Here is a 21,543-nt window from a genome sequence, read left to right on the forward strand (position 1 = left end):
CTTGGGTCACCGGTACTATCTACTATCTATCTATTTATATATGTACACGTTTTATATATTTGAATTGTAAAGGTTTTTATGTGTTTGTTGTGCTGTTGGTATTCGAAATAAATATCCTTCGACTGAGTGTATCTGTTTTCTTTTATACTTAATGACCTAATCAAAACTCTAGAAAACGCGACAGGAAACAGTAAAAGCGTTGAAGTGGTGGACTTAGATTTGCAAGTTGCAGTCTTTGGTAAGATGTGGCAGCGAACGGCTGTGCTGGTCGCTTTAATAGTTGTGGTAAATTGCATCGATGTTCGCTTACTTAAACGTTATCATGGATCCTCAATTAAGGTATGTCATCATTATACTGTGGTTACCTGTGTGGCTGTTTCGACAAATAATTCGTTTTTGCTTAACTGGCGAATATATATATATATATATATATATATAATTATGTTTGGGTATGCTATAGTAGTAAACAACAGGTATATAATAGTATTAAAGGCTTTGTGTATAAAAACATAATGATACTATTTTTCTAGTCTGTTATTGGAATTTGTTTAATAGAATATTAAAATTCATTGAAATGAAACATATATTCGTGCTGTCATCCTAATGTATTGATATACGGTGATAAAACTTTTTCTGTATTCCTGGGACGAACGCTTTGATAAGAAAAAGATTTTCTTAATCTTATTCTTAATATTTTTTTAATCAATGAAGTGTTGTCACTGGGTATAAAATTGTATTTAACCACTTGTACATTTATAATTCAAGTATCAGACGAAACAGACTCATTGAAATTTATAAAAGATATTACCTAATGCCATTGTAATAAATACATCCACTGCGATTCGTAGAAATAAAAATCTAGGATTTGTAGTATTTACGATTAATCTCTAGTAATGAAAAAACTTCTTCTTCTTTTACTTTAATTATATGGTCACATTGTTTACAACCGTTATCTATTTGATATAAAATTATAATGTATACTATAAATTTCCGAGAAAATTTAAATATCATCTTCAGAGAATAAGAAGTCATTGTAAAAATCAATAATTATCAAGCCGTTAACCACTTTCCTTTTTAATACGTTGCGACGTAATTAGTATTGTTTTACCATAAATTCATAATGAACAAATACTGTGCATTCATACTTTTTTTGCTCGTGAGAACATTCTCTAGTAATCACTCGAAACTGTTATATCAGTGATTACACTTTTAACGCTTCATTCATATTATAAACCGTCTAAGGTAGAATTTGTGTGGGTTATACTCACGCTGAATGTACTCTATTTGTTAAACGTATAATTAAACTAGTTTTATAATTATTATTATTAATATTACAATGTAGGTGAAGATATTGTAAATACTGTATATTTTTTAAACCACTCTAAAATGAAAAATTATGACGTGATACAAAGCAGAATATACGTTTCGAATAACATCCTCGTCTGGTTACGAAGGTTCATCGTTCTCATATGTTCTCCTGTCATCTGTCTTCCTCCAGCATGAGTACGCCATTATATATCACAAGCCATATGTTATAGTTATTGTGATACGTTGGTAACAATTGTATCCCATTGATCTATGTTACTTAACGGAAGTTCTGACATTGGGTAATAGTGATGATTTAAATCTTGCAAAAACGGCTCACAAAGACTATTATTAGAATATTTCCGATTATTTTATCAGTTTCATCGGAACAGTGAGTAGATTAGATTTAACAGTGTTGCATGTTAATCCAGCATTTTCTATTAAATTGTAACAAACAGCAAAATATCACGAAGCACAGTATTAACTGTTTGTAATTACTACAAGTCGCTTCCTTACACTCTCCGTAATTGAAAGATCGCTTTTTAATAATGCACTGAATAATTAGGACATACATGCATGAAATCTATATAATTTTAAGCAACTATATTTTAATGCAGATGAAAAGTTACACTTATTTACTTTGAACAATTTTGCAATTTTCTTTGTGTGTGCAAATATGTAGATTATTTCTATATAGATGAAAAAAAACGATAAATGCATGTAAAAGAATTAAATGTTTACTGGTGTATTGTTTCGTAATTAGCGTTTTAATTGTTAAAAATTCAACTAACTACATAAAAGTATTTATAACTATTTAGTTTTGTATCTTCCTCGGTACAAGACACGGTGCGTGTGCGCCGGTTTGTCGCTCATTATCATGCCGGCTGCACGTCAGCCTGTCAAAGTCATTGATACGTCTTGCGTTTTACAGAGCAGTCATATTTCCTATAGTTGTTTAAGTTATTGTTCATTTATAAGGTACAAGAATCGCATTCGTACATCACGCTACTCATTGAATCAGCTCACTGAGTTTAGTTTCTTTCCAAAAAATACGATATGACGGTTTCTAAGATGGAGTCGTTCATTTAGAGTTACCGATTACTCAATTCTTTTTGAATTATTAACCGAGTATTCGGTTGTTAATTATTACGAAGATTTAAAGTTTAGTTATTACTTTGACAAACAATATTTTCAATGTTTCTACCCAAAAAAAGTTACTCAATATTCTACTGCCACTTTCATATGTTTAACAATTCATATTTAAAATCAATAGCGACTGTCAAATTTCAGTTTAACAATTTCTAATTTCTGTTCTATGTTCCAAAAAACTGTTTTCATGCGAGTGAACCTACTTCAGTAATACCAAAATTGCGAATGTAATTAAATTATAAATTGAAACTGGCATTTTAGCGAACGCCATATATCTAAAATATGATCAATCTGTCCAACAAAGTGAAGTATGTAAGTATTCATGAAAACGTAATAAAAAAATTACAATTTCAGGTTGATTGCTTCGATTATCCTGAGCCCAAGGACTTTAAATATTTTAGAAGTCTAGAAGGTAATTATTAATATTTATTTAAAATTATGACAACTTCAAACTAAAGAATTTTTTTTAATAATTTCACTTTTACTTATATTGTTGTATGTTTTCAAGGTTACCGTAAAAAAGAACCACGTTTTATTCACACCACTCCAAAATACCGACCTCCTCCCAAATTAGCACGTCGATCTGATTACTACAATAAGGAAGATATTGTCAAGGAGCACGCAAAACTTGTGCAAGACATCAACAGCCTTCGCCAAGTACTTTTCGTACCACCCCTGGCAGATGAAAGCAAGGACTACGAAGATTCTATATTTCACGAGATTTTAGAGACATCTACCACAGCTAAACCTACGCTAACAACCCAAAAACAAAGGAATGGTATACCAATCATATTAGCGGGTACAGCGAGTCAAACGGTGACCTCTCAGCCAATCAAACTAAATAAAGAGACGATTAATTTAGTGGGTTCTTCTGTATCGCCGATTGTAAAGCATCCGTACCCCTTTGATATGCCTACGAGATCGCCGTTAAGGGTTTGTATGGCAACACCGTTGTCCACGAGAGATCCATATGCGATCAAGCGGAGACCGAGTTTGTGGCAACGGATCGTAAACACGCTTGAAATCTACCCTAGCTTTAAGTTATAGCTGTAACTGTAGGATTAATAAGTTAGTGGCATTTTAATAGGGAATAACACGTGAGCGATTGTTTATGTACTATAAGCGATAAAGAGCTGAATGCTGAAATATAATAAAACAATTCATGATATTATTTAAAAAAGAACACAATTATTGCTGCTTTGTTTAACCTAAAGTCGCCTTCAAGGTGTTAATCGTAATTATGGTTTTTTAACTTAGGATTGTCGCGAACTTTAACAGTGTGTCTTAACTCATTTAAGTTCAATTATTTTAAACTAAACTAATCTAAGGACAGACTGGTATATAAAAACTTTGATTCTCGCCTTTGATGCGTGCAACTATTGTAGATACTTGTGTCCATAGTTCCCTCTGTGTTTAACTCGCATTAGCTATTAAGATGATGCTGATCAATAGTCAATCAATATAAATAGTCTTTAATATTCTCTAAGCCTAGCTTTATAACTGTTTGAGTCACGTATTGTTCTTACGAAATTAGAAGTTTACATATTATATCTAACATTGATTTACATTGTATGATACAATATGTTGTTAATTATTTAAATTTACTGCTTGGTAAGAAGATTAAATCAATATTCCCATCCTTATTCCTCTGCAATTACGAAGTAATCTGATAAAACCAGTTGGCACAAAGTTCTCGCTTAGAAGCTTAAACCATGTCTTGAAATCTAAAGACTTATTTACAATTTGTTTAGGAACAATCTACTTTAAGTAATAATATGTGTAAGTTGTATCTTACAACAATTTTCCAAATGTTTTAATGGAGTCAATCCATCTTCTGAATTTTCCTCTTCTTCCATTTGTTATATTTATGACTCATTTGTTATTTTCTTATTAATATTTTCCAGCTCCAGCTCCAGCTCTTGCCACATGCAAGTTTTTCCAATTGTTCTGTTTATTATATTAAAAGATTATCAAACAGGTTATTGTCTGTATAATCAATCTATTTATATGAACGTTGATCATTCACGCATGATGTAATTGCATAATCATGCTAAACAGTCTGGAAAATAGTTTGTCATATCGTTAGGTTATTTAAAAATACATATTTGAAACATGCGTTATATTTAAACATATTAAAATAATGATAGACACTATAGTTACTATAGGAATTTATACTTCCATAAGGACTGTGTTGGTTTTTTAATTCCCATACTTCACTGGCGCAGCGACACAAAGACCCCACCAACGGTTAAGCCAAAAGTTATACAACGTAACTTTTATAGATATTTTATAAAACAACACATAAATGTTCAAACGGTAACAAAATGTGTACAACAGAACACATTTTTTTTTGTTTTACACTAGGATCACAGATAAGTATATATTTTTTTAGGAAAGCATTAAAAACTTCATTTATTATATGTTTCATTTATTAAGAGGTATTTATTGGTAGAGCACTAGTAGGTATTAGTTACCAACAAAAATAGTGTGAGTAACATAAAGATAATTTTGTAAGTATTACCAAAAATAAAAATAAAATATTGATGTAGCCACGTTCAAATTTGCTTTGCGATTTGCTTGCTCGCATTGTATTAAGCGTTGCATATACATTTAATTCCCTTACATTACTTACTAGATACGTACGAGGCTTTTATCACGTTTATGATAAATCTTAACTTTTAATAAATAAAAGAGTAACAATTACTTGCTTATTCATTTAATTAACCTTAAGTCTTCGTAATTGTTAATAGACAGCGAACAATACGCATCAGTCACGCAAAATATGAAATTGAAAGGCGAAAGTAAGAATACATTCAAGAAAGGACCGAATACATAACATTCTTTATCACATGTAACAAAAACCTCCTTAATCTGCTTATAATATTATTTACGAATATATACTATAATTCAATTAATTATTCAATTGTTGTATGGGGTGCACTTGTGTTGAAGTTTGTTTTTGAAAGTTTAGAAATTCTATCAAGTCTACCCTGCCGTAAATGAACCTGTCCAAATGTTAGGCGAGAAGTTCGCTTTGAACACTAGATCAGAAATGATTAGGCACAAATCTTGTTGAACTTCAAAATATCATACGATATGCGGATGATTTGTTACATATTTTACCTAAAAAATCTTAAAACGTCCTCGAATTTTTTTTTTGTTTTAAGTATTTAATATACATATAAACTTAATCTTAGCTATAAAAAATGCGATTAAAAGTGTGGGCATATTGGCAGATTGACATCAAAAAGTACGTTCAACTCAATCAGTGCAGCTAGTACTAAGAAACCAAGATAGACACCTGCGCAGGTAAAGCCAACTTTCCAATCTAACTGAAATTTGTTTAAAGCGAGTGCGCCGTATAGTGCAAACAGCGTGGACAACAGAGAGATGGCGCTGTACGACAATCCACTAGAGTTTATCTGAACCTAAAACAAATATCAAATTATAACAAATTCAGTTTAAAAAAAAACACGAGGCTATGGCTGGAAATTATTAACTCCTTATCATTATTTTCCGGTGAATCATCCATGACAATATTAGTTCTTATTTTGCCAAGTACGTATCTTACCGTGTTAAGTGAATTAGCCCGCTGTGCGTTTTAGTAACTTTTTATAAGTAGCAAAGTACTTACCCAGTGGTTACCAGGCACGCATGGATAGAAGAGGGACTTAATAAGCCAAGGGAGACCCAGACAGAGTAGAATATCGAATGTATTTGATCCAATAGAGTTACTTATTCCCATTGTGCCGTGTCCTAAAAGAAAGTGAAGTATAAAAAATAATATAAAAAAGAAAGCGCCAATTTCATCGCCAATTTCATAAAGTACTGTTGTTACCGTGGTTAGTCACAAGAACGCTGGAAACGGCTTCAGGGAGGCTAGTCCCTGCAGCAAGAATTGTCAATCCAGTAATGCTATCGGGAACATCAAGGGTGTCACCTAGGGAAACATAATAAATGGGCCTATAAAATATCAAAACCTACGCTCGTGATTTTGGGAACAACTTTTCCTCAATATTCAAATCCTGTTTATAAAGTGCTACTTTTCGCACTTCCTTACCAATGATAGTAATTATCCAAGCTACTATATAGGAAACCCCACCGATCCATGTTACACACATCATGAAAGTGAGTGGGTAAAGACGTGGGTGTAGTCTACAGTCAGGAATCGTGATCCAAAGGAGCAGGCAAAGAGGCCATGTCACGACCCAGAAGAATTTCTTTGTGGAAGACATACCATCGGGCCAGGACCAAAGATGACTTTTGCTTGATTCTAGAAATACCACGTAGATTAGTTACAACAAGGAAATCAGAATAACTACTATTCAGTAGAAACATTTTCATTTTAGGTATATTACATGATAATTATGTGTGAGCAAAATTATTTTATTACCATTAATTATTGTATAAATAAATCGTTATTTTAATATATATATTTTAATTAATGAAATGAATTCTTATGTAGAAATTCATAAGGAATCTATATCATAAATACCTGTGTCCGTGGAGTTGTATCTTTTCGTAAACTTTGTCCCCTGTTCCACGTCGTTTATTTTTTGGTTTTTGACGGTGACACGATTTGCAGTATCTAATGAGTTCTTTTCTAAAATATATATTTTTTTGCTTTAGTAAAACATATGCTACACACTCAAAGCGCAATTAACAATAATTAAAAAAAAAACTATTTAAAAATGTTTTCGTTATGTTTGGAAATTTTACCAAAATATACAACCTCAATGCTCAAAAATAATCCTATGTTTCTTTTTATACGACAAGATATGTAATAGTTACCACATTACTACTACTTTAATTGTTTTGCTAGACCTAACATGGTATCAAAAAGTTTGAAAGTACCTTTAAACAAAAGTGGGGTCACCTCAGTGAACAGTTTTGGCTTTCGAGTGTAGCAGCATCCACTTCTGACAAAATTTCCAAGTTTGTCGTTAAACACCATCGCTGGAAATATAATATATATATATATATATATACTAATATAAATAATATAGCTTTATACATATAATGGAATTACATAATGGAAATACATTTATATAAAGTATATTTCATACACTACACTAACTACAATGTAATGCCGCCTTACCCAGTATATAAAGTGTGTACATGAGAACGAGTAGAAGTGCTTCATGCCAGTATACCATATCGTCCAATAAAGTGAGGATAAGAGCCAGCACGGCCACTGCATACATCAGACAGTCCCGAGATATAGACCACCAGTCCAGCTCTATAACCTATTCAATAAATAAATTCATGTATTACGTTTACTATTTCTCTTTTGTGGTAAGATAGCCTGTAAATAAACCGTGTAACTGTGTATAATAGGTTATTAAATATTTAAAAGACTGATGTTCCTAGAAAAGCAATAGTTTAATCTAGAAGCGGAGTAAAAAATGAGTAGTACCCTCCCGGCAACGAGGGCACAGCACGCTGGTACAGCTAGTACATTAAAAACTGCTGAGCCAACGACCGCGCCCACTCCCAAGTCTCCTTCAGTCACGAAAGTGCCGACACAATTTATAAATAGCTCCGGACTTGAACTCGCTGCGGCCATGAATGTTGCACCAGCTATGTCGGATTCCATGTGTAGACCTGTTCAATATAAGCAAGGAAAATTGAGGTTTAAAAGAATCCTATATCTCGCGGTAAATAGAATCTAACATATTGTTGCTGCGCTATAATTTTATAATAGATGTCAAAAAATTTACGTATCAGAAATAACTATTTTTTTCTCAATTATTAACAATTATTTAAGTATGACATTTTCTGCATATTCGTACACTTATTTGTGTAAGAGACACAAAGTAGACACAGCCACTATGTTGATTGTGTTTATTACTCGTATAAGCCAAGACCGTGGACCTGAGCAGCTTTAAACTAATATATGAGCCCTCTACATGTGCGGTACGCAATTGTAGTATGACGTTCGCTGTTAATGGATAAATGGATGGCTCACGCTACAAACAGTTAGACGTGGCAACATTATCGGTTGGGTCACAAGGAGATTATTGTTATTAGTGTATTTTACTATTGTATTTTGTTATATAGTTGTTTAGCATATTAACCTTATGTAGTATATTTACTATGTACAAATTAAAGCTTCTTTGAAATGATGGATGAATGTTTGGCTGTCGTACAGAAAAACGAGCTGATATATGCAAAAGCGGGAATTCACATGATCTATTTTATACATTACTTACGTTCACATATCATCTCGATAGCGGGGACGAAGTAGTGCTCGCAGACAGCGCCGAGAAGAAGAAAGCAGTAACAAGCCAGGACACAGTGGAATAAGATGAAGCCCTAAACGTAGGTTATATTTTAATTATCTTCGGTCATGATTCGATATCTCTAAGAACATAATATACAGTTACTACTATAACATACTGGTTGCCTGGAAGAGATCGCTCGAAAGCGATAAGGCCAGTTGCCCTCCTTTTGATTTAATTATCTTCAATTTTTTTATATAGTAATGTAACGAAGTGTTAATAAATAAATAAATACAGTAAGCTATATGTAAATTATATTTTGATCAATTTTTATTGCGTTAAACCCAGGATTTAAGGAGTTGGTTGGTTGGTTGGACCCGGATGATGTCTTCAAATTTTTCATTGAATAGAGATGGATGCTATTCGATGGGATGGGATGCACAAATTATATCATATAAAAATATATATTTTTGCAAGCAACTTGTAATAAATTAATACGCGGTGATATAGTTTACCTATGCAGTCATATAATAGATCATCACCTTCAAAAGAATAGTCAACAAACTAAAAGGCTTAACGATACAGACCTACTATGGATAAATTACATATTAGACATTTTTATTATTATGCTGTTGTACAAGCCATATATTCCATGTAAATATAGACAATAATATTGCTAAAGTGGAGGCCTGGATATGTATCTATAAGCGAGTCAGCTACTGCAATGTCTCAGTATCATGTGAATAACATAAAACACATTCTATTAATACGACCATTTATAATCCTTTAAATGCAACGTTAGTGATTAAGTGGTAGGATTTCCTATAATAAAAATGCTAAACATTTGAATCAAACAATACCTGTTGTCTCTGATTCCTGTTAAGACCATCCGAAGGAAACTCAAGAATGGCTGGTGAGGTACAGTTCTTTTCGTGCACATCAATTGATAGCAGATGTCGAGAAGAGAACTCGAGTCCTGTTAAACATTTACTTAATGAGCAAGTTACTTAATTGTTTAGGCGGCATTTTGCCAAATTTTCTGTTAGTTGTTCTGGGTTCGTTAAAATAGTGTGAGATTTGTCTCTGACCAAGAAACCGTTTATATAACATCATATGGTAGCCGATCAGGGTCGGTTTCAAAGGTCTGGAGGCCTCGGGTTAACAAAGGAGTGAAGGCGAATTATTTTTCAAATAAAATGAACAATTTTTTTCTGTCGAGTTTATTTATTTATTTTTAGTATTTAAAAAAACATATAAAAATATATCAAAAGTATAGTGGTTATTAAGTAAGTAAGCTAGTCGGAATTAAAAAAAAATCCGGCCGATTCTTATTATCTATATATATATATATATTTATTTTCTGTAAATAATACAAAAAAGCGATCGTAAAACAATTAATAACGTAGATACATATATACTCGCACTTGCTATTATTATATTAATAAGCAGGATAATTAAGGCTACATGATATCCTGGTAATTTCAAGGCGTCGGTGCAAAGAAAAAATGGTCATACTTAAAAAAAAAGCTTGTAGTGTAGTTTAAAATTTACATAAAAATCTGCCCGACGAACTCACGGTTCACGGGTCACTCGTGATTACATTAACTCCAATTATTATTGTTTCTCTTTTGTCATCTAGTAATGTAGCCCTCTAGTGGCATATTATGTAAACGTAGGGCTACGTGCGAGTAAATGTGTAGAAGACGCGCTACGACAGATGCTACGAAAAAATAAAAATTTATATGTTATGTTATTATTAGTATTGTAAGCTGCCGTAACTCAAATGGTCGTAAACTGGTTTGTTCAATACCAAATTTGGGTTCATATGCCTGAAAATGTTTTCGTAGACATTTTATGAAATATTTTACATTTTTAAGATGTTCAAAAATACTAAATTGCTCAATTCGAAACAATATATATAATACATACAGCGTACTATCGCATATATCCACATTAAGAAACATAACGTTATCATCGCAGTGGCGTAAGTAATAATATTCGTTAAAAACATTCGCTTTATATGTTAAACCTTAGATTTACCTGTAGTTTTCTGTTCACCTATAATCGCGCCGAACAATAAATAATGCGCGAAGGGTATTCCCAAAAACAACACTCGTATTAAAACTGCTGTATTATATTTACACTTAGTCCGAATCAACATATTGGCCATTAACGTGAAAACTTTATTATGTACAAATACTAAAACCGATTAAAATTAATCAGTGGGGATAACTTTTAAGCAGCTGTCAAGTGAAGAATTCGAATAATTTTCCGTTTATACAACTTAATGTCATTGACTGGTATACAATTTTATAAGAACGCCAAAGCGTCCTGCAATATTTAGGTTTTGGTAGCAACTGGACTTTACAGCAAGAATTGATTACCGATATCGACTGGTTATCAGTAAATAAACTTAAGCTGGTGACTAGGATTCGATCAATATGTCTTGGTAGATTAATCAATATTGGTTTAAGAAACGATGTTTTATCTTATCTTATGGCTACCTGCCTGCATTTACACTAAATCCTTATATGAGGTGAATGTGAAACTTACTGCGTTCTATACAAAGTGATAATTTAAAAACAAAAAAAGTTGCGATACGAAAATACTGTTGTTGCATCAAGTGATTTTTTTTATAGGTAAGCTACTTTACCAGCAATAACAGAAGAAAAGCAGAATAGAAGAAGAACTATTACATAATAATTTTTTCTTCATCTATTTCTATAATATTTTTTAGGTTTAAGTTACTTTCATATAGATCACATACATAATTTCCACGGTCTTATAATTTTGATTGACTCGTGGTTTTTCCCCAAACGAGTAGAACTTACTTCTACGCTTCCACAGGATGCAATCCTTTCAGGAGTTCACCTCAACCACTCCATCCTGGACAGTAACAGTATGTCTCCAGGCCTAAAGACACCGTTACTGAAACTTTAGCATTTAATATGAGTTCATGTGGGTAAAATGAAAATATTATTGACAAATGAAGTTATCCTATATAAATATTAATTCAACGTAGTACGATGTTGACATGAATAAGTAAACAGTGTAATTGATAATCACGATACTCGACTGATAACGTAATATAAGTACCTTGTAACGGTAAGAGTGCATTGTGTTAATATGTTTTATAACTATAAATAACAAATTGTCACTCTCAGCAGTATATGAAGTCACAGTTATCGCAAGTTTCCACTGATTATGTTTCTTTTACCATTATTTTACCGTTATTCAAATATGAAGGTAGCCAATTATTGAGGCTTTGATTGGGCTTATAAATGTATCGTAGTAAGTGCAAGGTAGTTTATAGACAAACTACAATGTTGGCCTTTTCACATGAATCCTAGGAGCCCTGCTCCAGATAAAAGCTAAAAGACGTGTACATTAGAATAGATTTTAGTATAAAGTAGTCAAAGGGCACTCATATCCCAAAAACACATAGTCTGTAGTGTACGTAATTTCATTATGTATTAATATAAATTAAAAATACATTTACTGAAAAAACTTATATAACGCAATGACATTATTATAATATCTAGTTCATTCCTCCAATTATCAACAAAAATTCCATTAAAAACACCTCCTAATCTCTAGATTATATTTGAAATGCTTACGAAACTTTCCACTGCTACCTGTAGATTGAGATCTACGCACACTACACCAGTGTACGAACACGACGTGTATCATAGACAATTTTATGATGGGTCAACAAGTGAAAATCTCAACTTATAATAAACAAACTTATAAAAAAAAACAAAACAAATATGACAAATATAGCATACACAGGACAACTCATTAGTCATAGGCTTTAAAAAGTGATGTGTGTTTTGTGTTGGGGATACAGGGACACAGACGCACTGTGTTTTAATTAGATTATATTTTAAAATGAGCAATGCAGTGACTAGACTTCCGTGCTTTCTTTTCCATAACCTAATCGTTAATTTTTCTGACTTCAAATCAAACATTTTCAAATAAAAAAAATTCAGACGGTAAACAATTAAAAAATTAATTTCTATCTTAGATTACGCTTTGAAAGCGTATTTCTAGCTGTGATTTTACAAAACTATTGAATGTGACCTCTGTGTCGGCACGCGGCAACAATTACTTATAATTACTTTATTGGGTGTAACATCTGACTCAGATGATAACTAGGGTCACATTGAAATTTTTCATTCATATTTAAAAAAATGCAGTCCTAAAAGGTGTTTAAAATTATTAAACACTTTTATACCCTCAGACATTGCGCAATGTTTCTTGTGTAGTATTTATAAGTAGAATTAACTAGGCCGACTGCAACTTACAGTGTTTTATAGAAGGGTACGAAGTAAAACCTAGTTTCTTACCATCGTATTTAGAAGCATTGCCATCGAGAAAAAATGGTAATGGTCACAAACTTTATATCTTCATATTATACTCCTAAAATCGTCAACATCAGATTACCATAGATACTATAAATCAACACTGTTTCAAAATCCATTATTTTTTAACCTGAACGCATGATTAACTTAGTTACTGTCCCTTTGTAATTATAATCGGGTACATTGAGTGTGTGTATGACCGATAACAGCTATATTTTATATGAGAACGTGTGAAATTAATTATATTTATAGCTGATTAATATTAATATTGTCTATTTTTGATTAGCGCCTGAAGCAAATTCTACATTGACGTAATAGGGCCAGGTAGAAATTTTATCTTCTCTGCTGATGGGAGGAATTACACGTAATTTTTAGCGTTAAGTGGTTTTAAAACCAGTTTGTAATACAAAACGATATAATTTCAGAAATTCAAATTAACATTGATTCGTTATTAAGTCTTAGAACAGCGACCCTTCGAAAGAAAGATGAACAACAAATCAACGGTGTGTACAACACCTATAAAATATATAACTGTTAAAAACATTATTTTTTATTCAGACAAAGCTTTTATTTAAATTGTTCAACAAAACATTATATAAATAGAAAATAATATAATATAGAGATTATTTTCTTGTGACGATCTTCTTACGTACTAGTTATTAGGTCTCTAAGCCTAAAAACCCCAACAGCGAATATGAATCCAACTTTGAGCCGTTTCTCTGAGGCAATGCAAAGTATCAAGTACCGTAGCATCAATTTAACTTGGTTATTGGTCCTTAATTCAATACAATTAACAGCAATTCGCAAAGAACTCCTCGCGTGGAGTCACTTGAGCACAACTATTGGCGAGTGCCGACGTATACAGTAATTGAGCGTATTCTTCTATTGACGAGCACTGGCCATTATGTCCCGCCGAGCGTTGGCATTTGGACGAGAGTAGCGTCGTCCCTGGCTGTCCTCCGTCACAATGAGTGCCTCCGGTAGGTAGCCGTGTATCTAGTGAGTGGAGGTGATTGTGTTGTGATAAGTAGGGAGACAAAGGTGCAGGTATGTGGCTTTTGGTAATAGTGCAGGCGTGGCACAATGGAGCGAACCACACCTTCAGATTTAAGGACGATTGTAATTACGGTAGTTGAATGTTAATTCGTTGATCGGTTTATTTTTAGCCAGTGCGCAGGTCTCGAGGGGCCAGCCAATTAAACAATGTACTCCACGTTTGCAGGTGCTTGCTTCTTCGGCTTTCTGCTTATTTAAACTGGATTATTTGTATATTTAGTCTAATTCGATAAAATAAGATTTTGTTGAATATATTTGAAGTAACTGTGTTTGAAATAACAGGCACTTTTATAGGCATATGTACGTGGCCTATATGTTAAGAAACTACAGTTTATCATATATTACGCAGATGGAACTCCTAGGGATTCCTAAGTGAATATATGTGTCGAAGGAGTCTGAATATTTCTTTCGTGCGGTGAGTTGTAACGAGCATAGCAAGGGGAGGTGCGTTATCTTGTGCCCATCCGGTGTTACAATTGACAATTGTCGCGATTCAAGCAGGGCTCACAAGGTTGCTCGTTCACGTGACCAATGTGTGCCCAAAATCGATCCAATTTCACATTTTGACCATGCTAATTGGGATCACATTACAGTGCAGATATTCAACAAGACTGCATTATAATAATCTTAACACTTGAATGTATTTCTTCGTAAGTTTTAACTTAGATGGTAAAATTTTATTTAGAACTAACGGAAAACACAACACAACAACTGATATAATTGTATATAATAACAACTGTAATGACATTGCTATTTATAATATTTTCATCTAATTATATTTTTGATTCATTGCTATATAACTTTAAGATTACTAAAAAATACATTTCTTTATATTATTGTTTTATACAAGAGAGCCGTTTGCGCTATATTATAAATATCAATATTAATAATTATCAGTTTAGATGTAAATGAATCTATACTTAAATGGGTTTAATCATTTGTCTCTTATTTGAAATTTTCTGCATCGCTTTTTTTTCATTGTCGAGGTCTCAAATGCAATTAATAACTTAATCTTCTATATGATATGAAATATGATATCTGAAGGCAGATTACGATTTAAATCTAGCATGGAAGTTTGCGATTGTAGGCGGCTTATCATATTACCTGCACCGCTATTCATTTGACATCGCTCTTATTTAATTTAATCGTTGAGATTAGTTTCTATATCATAGATGCTCTTATTTTATTCATTCTTCATTATGTTTTTATCATTTAAGAACTATTTTAGTTAAATACGGAGCATTAAGATTAAGATTTGTTTCCTATTTTTTAGAATAATATCAGAATATGTATATACATATATATTTCTGTGACCGTAGTATAAAATCGAGAGCAATATAGGCCTAGTAAGCTTAGCGTGTCCTGAGGTCGTAGGTTCGCACCGATGGATGCTCGTACGGTGAAATCATTGCCAGGAAACCGGCATGCCTTAGACCCAAGAAAACCTACGGTGTGGGTCAGGCACAAATGATCCAGCCGATCACATAATTACACGAATATTAATAATAATATGTTCAAATCGAATAATTTAATCGACTTAATGTTGGTTGTAGATGTTAAAAGCGTAACGTCTAAAGAGATAGTGTGGTAATTTATTTATAATCACATTTGCAATTAGACTATTAAATAATAAGTACAATAGCAATTATAAATTAAATCCACAATACGTTGTTCGATTGTCGTATATTCGACTATCCATAATTCGACACGAGTATAAAACAAAAATATTTTTTATTTACTTGTTAAAATCAAAGGTACGAGCCATCTACAGGTAGTATATCTACTTTTCTTATTTATATTGGAACCTTGGTCCTAAATGTTTGGAAATAAATTATTGTTTATATGACTATAACTAATACTTAGCAAATATGTTATTGCTATTTATTTATAATAGCAATTTTGATTAGTGCACTGATGATGCACACATAAATCAAAGATATTATGTAATTTAATAAATTTTTCAAATGTGAATTTGTAAGACCCGGGGATAGTAAATCGAATAGGCGTGAGGGGCATTTCTAGAAAGGTACATAGCTCGATATCGTACGTTAATATGGACTTCCGCTCCTTTGATCAACCAATTTCCTTCAATGCATTTGATGATGTGCCAACGAGCTGAGCCACGCACGTCTGACGCAACATACTTAGTGCACTTTGCCTTGCTCCTTCATTTACAGTGTTTACTAACTGAACAAAACACTGGGTTCAAAGGTCGCTTTGGTACCTGCAGATCTATGAAATATAGCCGACCAACGTTTAGATGTGTCAACTTAACTAAATACGTATCTTTAACAACGTCAACTCAATTTTTGCGGCTACTAAGTTAAACAATGTTAGTTGCAAACTTTTACATGTTTAGTATGCAATAGTGACTATTATTTTTGCGTTCAATTATAAAAAAAAAATTACTTTAGCATCTTGATTAATAATCTCAATTCTTGAAGTATAATCAATAATTCTGCACGTTTAATGTGCATAGCACGTAGCCTGTATAAATCTCGAAAGAACATTTCTATACACATTAACAGTTTAATTGCAATATTTGGATCGAATGATTGGTAATGGTCAGATATTTCTTCTTCTTAAAATCGCCTCGTGTATCAATAAACTTCATAATTATAATTATTCATACACTTCATAATTAAAAGCGGCGTAAAACATGTAACAATAAATGCATGATTCGCAAATGATGGGTTTCCTGATAAATATCACGTTTTTGTGAATATCCAGTAACGCAAATATTCTTACACGCATCGCTTTCATACAAATTACATTGCGATATATAGAGATTAAGTCCAATGGATCTACTTCATTTATTTATTAAATTTAAATGACTACACAATCTAATTCGAAGTCTAATCAATGACTTAAAAAATATTACTATCTCAATTGTGAGCTAATTTGTGTATTTAAATATTCATTTTAAATTTATAACATATTGGCTGATAATTTTGTTCAACTTTATTACTTACTGGATCACTGAAAGACATTATATTTTAAAAAAATATGTATATCTTCCTATGTTTTAGTAATTTGCAAATAGATCTTTATCGCATTTGAACACGAAACATGAAATGTTTCCAAAGTAATAAATAATCAATTTACATATATTTGCGTTTCATAAGCAAATGTTCTGGCATGTACTCGTCACACCTAAATGGCGTCGTTGACTTTTCGCACTCTTAGGGACGTTTGAATAAATATTAACATGAAATAAAAACAATAAAATAAGCGTAAGTTTAGAAGAGAATACCTAACAATAATGTCATGTATAGTAGGATTGTTAATGAAAGTGAATTCATAAATAGGCCGGTTACCGCAATAATTTGTTAAATTTTTTTGAACATGAAGAGAAAAATGGAAAGTAAACAGTGATAAAATTTCAGAAAATTATATCCGGAACTGCACTCCGCCAGCGATAGACGACTTCCCTTCTGGCCTGTTTACAGAGCTTCAAAGGCAACATGGAGCTATCGTGATCCACGCACTTATATCCATATATCTATTCCTGGCATTGGCCGTAGTGTGCGAAAAATTTTTTGTGCCAGCCGTCGACAGAATATGCACTGGTAAGGATAGGAAAATTCCCAAACTTGTATGTTAATCACTAGCTAGCTAGTTAAAGGGGGCTACATAACCTAACAAGGGTTTGTCACCGTACTAGGACTAAGAGTATACAGAGCTGCCAAATGAGTTGCCCACTGTTATGAGATGCGCAGAAGCGAAAAATATCAGTCATGGCACAAATACTGTTTAAGATGTAAATGAAAATTGTTCCCAAAACTGAAAACGCAATGAATAATGCAATGTACTACGTTTTAGCTCTGAATATGACCAACGACGTAGCCGGTGCCACATTCATGGCGGCCGCCACCTCAGCTCCGGAGCTCTTCGTGAACGTTATAGGCACGTTCATTACAGAAGGAGACATCGGGGTTGGTACTATAGTTGGATCTGCCGTCTTTAACATCCTTGCCGTTGCAGCTTGCTGCGGTATAGGCGCAGGGATGGTAATATTTTTTTATTATTCGTTTTGATTTCTTAGTTTACTTTGTGTATGCATATAGTAGGTACTTTGTTATTGCTTACAGTTTAATGTATGCGTAAAAATACTACTTGTACTTTACTAACTGCGTCATGCATTTGTATATTTTTTCTATAAATTACAGGTGGTGCCATTAGATTGGTGGCCCTTAACAAGAGATTGTTTAGCTTACGGTATCACAGTTTCAATACTTATTTGTATCATGCACGATGAGTATGTCATGTGGTACGAAGCGTTTTTCCTCGTACTTTTGTATGGAGTTTATATCTGCATAATGTACTACGACAAATCCATCCAGAATTTTGCTAAAAGTAAGATATAAAATTCCTTTATTTGTTCTCGAGACAAATTTTTCACAACCATAACGATTGAAATATTTTACAGAAAGTTGGAAATGCGTATCAAATATGATTAAAACAGACGAAGAAAAAGATGACAATGCTCAAGTTGAGATAGGTTTGTTAATATAAATTTATGCCTTTACAGTCACAAAATTACATGATTTAAAAAAACGTATTTTATTCAGATGGAAAGGAAAAGTCAATTAACAAGCATGAAAACATTGATCATCATCAACATAATGGAAACATTAAAGCTGGGGCAATAATAGCTGATACTGGAGATAAAGGAAAAATAAGTAAAGAACAAGAGGTCAAGTCAAATGAAGATACAAGCGTCAATGTGCTTGATTTGGAAATTGTTCACTCAGATGAAGTTAATCAAAATGTTGACACTAATAAGGAAGTGCTAGATGAATATGAGCATTCGCTTTGGAAGTGGCCGACCGGTAGAAGTAAACTTACAAAGGTAAATTGCAGCTAAGATCATTTATTTTTCCATACAATGTCGGTTCATCCGTTCGGCGTAAAGTTTTAAGATACTTACGTTTTTAGATAATACTTTATAGTTATTTATAACCAATTTAGGGCAGCAACTGCATATATTTGATTTTTTTACTTCAATTTTTTTACATATCTTTCAATGATTTCAGGCAACTTGGATCATTACCTGGCCCATTCATTTAGTATTTCTGTTTACAATTCCTGATTGCGAGAAACCAAAATTCAAGAATTGGTTTCCTTTGACATTCCTTATGTGTATAGTTTGGATCGGATCTCTTTCATATATCGTCGCTTGGATGATTACTATTATCGGTAAGTAGTTGAAAAATTTACCTGGGTGACTTTTATATGTATATATTTGCTTTTTGGAATCAACCCTAAACAGTTGTATTTTAAATCTCGTATTGATTAGATTACCTACAATATAGATACTGACCGTAAGCACTGAGAGACTTAATATTTTGTGCAGCAGTAGAATTCTATATTTTAATCAGAAATTAACTCATTTTATTTTCAGGGGACACCCTAATGATACCAGATTCAGTGATGGGGATAACATTTTTAGCCGCCGGTACTTCAGTTCCAGAAGCAGTTTCTAGCGTTATAGTAGCTAAACAAGGTTGAGGACGCTTTTTTATTGTTCGTTTACTACGTAATCTCATTTTGAGAATACTTCTTCCGCTTAGTCAAGTGGAAGGATATTGCAATTTAACAATTAATAGTGATGACCACTCTTGCAACGATCATTTTTGGTTTCAAGCCAAAAAAAACAAAACCTAGTAGAGTAAAAATCAAGAATAATGTGTTCAATATCATCATTCCTTCCTTCCTTTTTTGGATTGTAATAAACTTCGTTCAGTTTCAATACAGTGGCGAACTACTCGTACACGTTTGAATACTGCTAACAACGTTATTCAATATGTATATATTTATTTCATTTAGGACACGGATCAATGGGAATCAGCAATTCAATTGGATCAAATACGTTTGACATCCTATTATGTCTTGGTCTACCTTGGCTCATAAAGGCGTCCTTGACACCAGCAGAACCTGGCAATTACTGGGTTAGAATTTTTTTCTGATATTGTACAACTAATGCGAATTTTTTGAATGCCTTGCGATTGTTGCGCTGCAGTGCGAAATTGGGCCCACAGTCTTATGATAACCTCTCACTTTCCTTTCGTTATCTTTTATTCATTATAAATAAACATATACAATACATATTATATTGCTAGCAAACTGAGAGAATTTCATACAATAAAATATTAGGTTGTGTTAAAGCGAATAGTTTATTTATCGTCAATATAACAATACACTTGTTTCAATAGGTGAAGATAAACTCCATGGGATTGGAATACTCGGCGATATCGCTATTGTCAACTCTTCTACTGTTGTATTTGACGTTTTGGTTCAACAAGTTCAAGCTGGACAGAGCCGTGGGGCGAGCGTGCCTGGGAATGTACGCGATGTTTCTGGTTCTGGCAACCTTGATTGAGTTAAACGTATTCTTCCCTGTGAATGTGCGCACTTGCAGGAGAAGTGAATTAAAATCTTAACTATTAAAGGAACTCTATGGATAAATCGCTTGACCAGTGTGAAGTGTATTACTTGGGTTGTCAACTAGTAGTAGTGCTTGTTGTTAATTTTTTATACGTTCACTTTAAAACTAATTTAACATCAAAGATTTATAAAAAAAATAGATATGTGTTACGGCTTAACATATTTTAAGAATTTTTAAATTAATTGGCAACCCTAGTATTCATGTAAAGTATTGACTGTATTCGATTTCTTTAGAGGTCACCTCCACTTGGTGCTACATAACTCACTTATGTCTCTCAAAGCTATTTTTAATAAATTCTTGATCCCAGAAAAGCTGTTTACTTTATGTAACAATTTTGGTGATTCCAAATTCTTTAGTAATAAAAAATATTTCTTCGAGTTCACATACTTCCGCGAAAGAAATTGAAGCGACTTTTTGTTAACCATTGAAAGTTCCCTATACGCGATTTATTCCTTTCATGAAGTTGTAGTTAAGAAAACATCTTAGACCTCATCTGTATAATATTAAAATAGTAATTGATATATAGAACATTCTATTTTAGAGCATTCTCTTTAAATACGTGTCTATTTTTAAGTACATCTAGGTTAAATACTGCTTTATCCAAAATCCAAAGCAAAGATTCTAATTGCATTTTTTACTTTTTATCATAGTTTGGCTACATCCACTTTTGTACATCTGTATTTTGTTTGTAGATAATAAATCATAAAACAGTTACAGGAATATTACAAAAATACGCCAACAAAAATAATTTATATCTATAATTCATTTGACAAACGTATACTTTTTACAACACGATTTACTATGTTGGTAATATTATATATCCATTTAGTGGTATACATTAATTACAGATGAAATACAATAAAATGTGTATTGTAAAAATAATACGGATACCTCTCAAACTAAGTCGATGTTGGAGAGATGTGTTTTACTGAGGCAAAAACTTATTATTTTGCCTTGGTCCAATGTTGTAAATTGAAGATAAAGTATAAAAACAAATAGCAGC

The 21,543-nt window shown here is 32.6% G+C and overlaps 3 protein-coding genes across 4 annotated transcripts; 2 read left to right on the forward strand and 1 right to left on the reverse strand.

Annotated features, from left to right (window-relative positions):
• The first annotated feature begins 243 nt into the window (after window positions 1-243).
• Window positions 244-5,024, forward strand: LOC123718863. Its single transcript, XM_045675799.1, has 3 exons — window positions 244-339; window positions 2,809-2,866; window positions 2,963-5,024. Exons 1-3 carry the CDS (start codon window positions 244-246, stop codon window positions 3,499-3,501), a joined length of 693 nt encoding a protein of 230 aa, XP_045531755.1. The 3' UTR covers window positions 3,502-5,024.
• LOC123718674 (sodium/potassium/calcium exchanger 3-like) lies at window positions 5,022-11,050 on the reverse strand. The gene is made up of 11 exons (XM_045675372.1): window positions 10,716-11,050; window positions 9,536-9,651; window positions 8,667-8,769; window positions 7,871-8,058; window positions 7,553-7,700; window positions 7,309-7,410; window positions 6,950-7,057; window positions 6,515-6,727; window positions 6,293-6,394; window positions 6,089-6,210; window positions 5,022-5,882 (listed from the first exon to the last, which is right to left on the reverse strand). The coding sequence occupies exons 1-11, from the start codon at window positions 10,843-10,845 to the stop codon at window positions 5,667-5,669; spliced, it is 1,548 nt and encodes a 515-aa protein (XP_045531328.1). The 5' UTR covers window positions 10,846-11,050; the 3' UTR covers window positions 5,022-5,666.
• A 2,828-nt stretch (window positions 11,051-13,878) lies between these two features.
• Window positions 13,879-21,298, forward strand: LOC123718752 (sodium/potassium/calcium exchanger 4). 2 transcript variants are annotated; one of them, XM_045675520.1, is made up of 10 exons: window positions 13,879-14,016; window positions 17,479-17,661; window positions 17,915-18,102; window positions 18,262-18,448; window positions 18,522-18,593; window positions 18,664-18,944; window positions 19,129-19,291; window positions 19,497-19,598; window positions 19,922-20,043; window positions 20,308-21,298. In XM_045675520.1, the coding sequence occupies exons 1-10, from the start codon at window positions 14,004-14,006 to the stop codon at window positions 20,533-20,535; spliced, it is 1,539 nt and encodes a 512-aa protein (XP_045531476.1). In that variant the 5' UTR covers window positions 13,879-14,003; the 3' UTR covers window positions 20,536-21,298. The 2 variants fall into 2 exon arrangements, with proteins under 2 accessions (XP_045531476.1, XP_045531477.1); XM_045675521.1 differs by having other exon boundaries at window positions 14,014-14,083.
• The last annotated feature ends 245 nt before the right edge of the window (window positions 21,299-21,543 follow it).

Source organism: Pieris brassicae, chromosome Z (genome assembly GCF_905147105.1).
Source record: "Pieris brassicae chromosome Z, ilPieBrab1.1, whole genome shotgun sequence".
NCBI lineage: Eukaryota > Metazoa > Arthropoda > Insecta > Lepidoptera > Pieridae > Pieris > Pieris brassicae.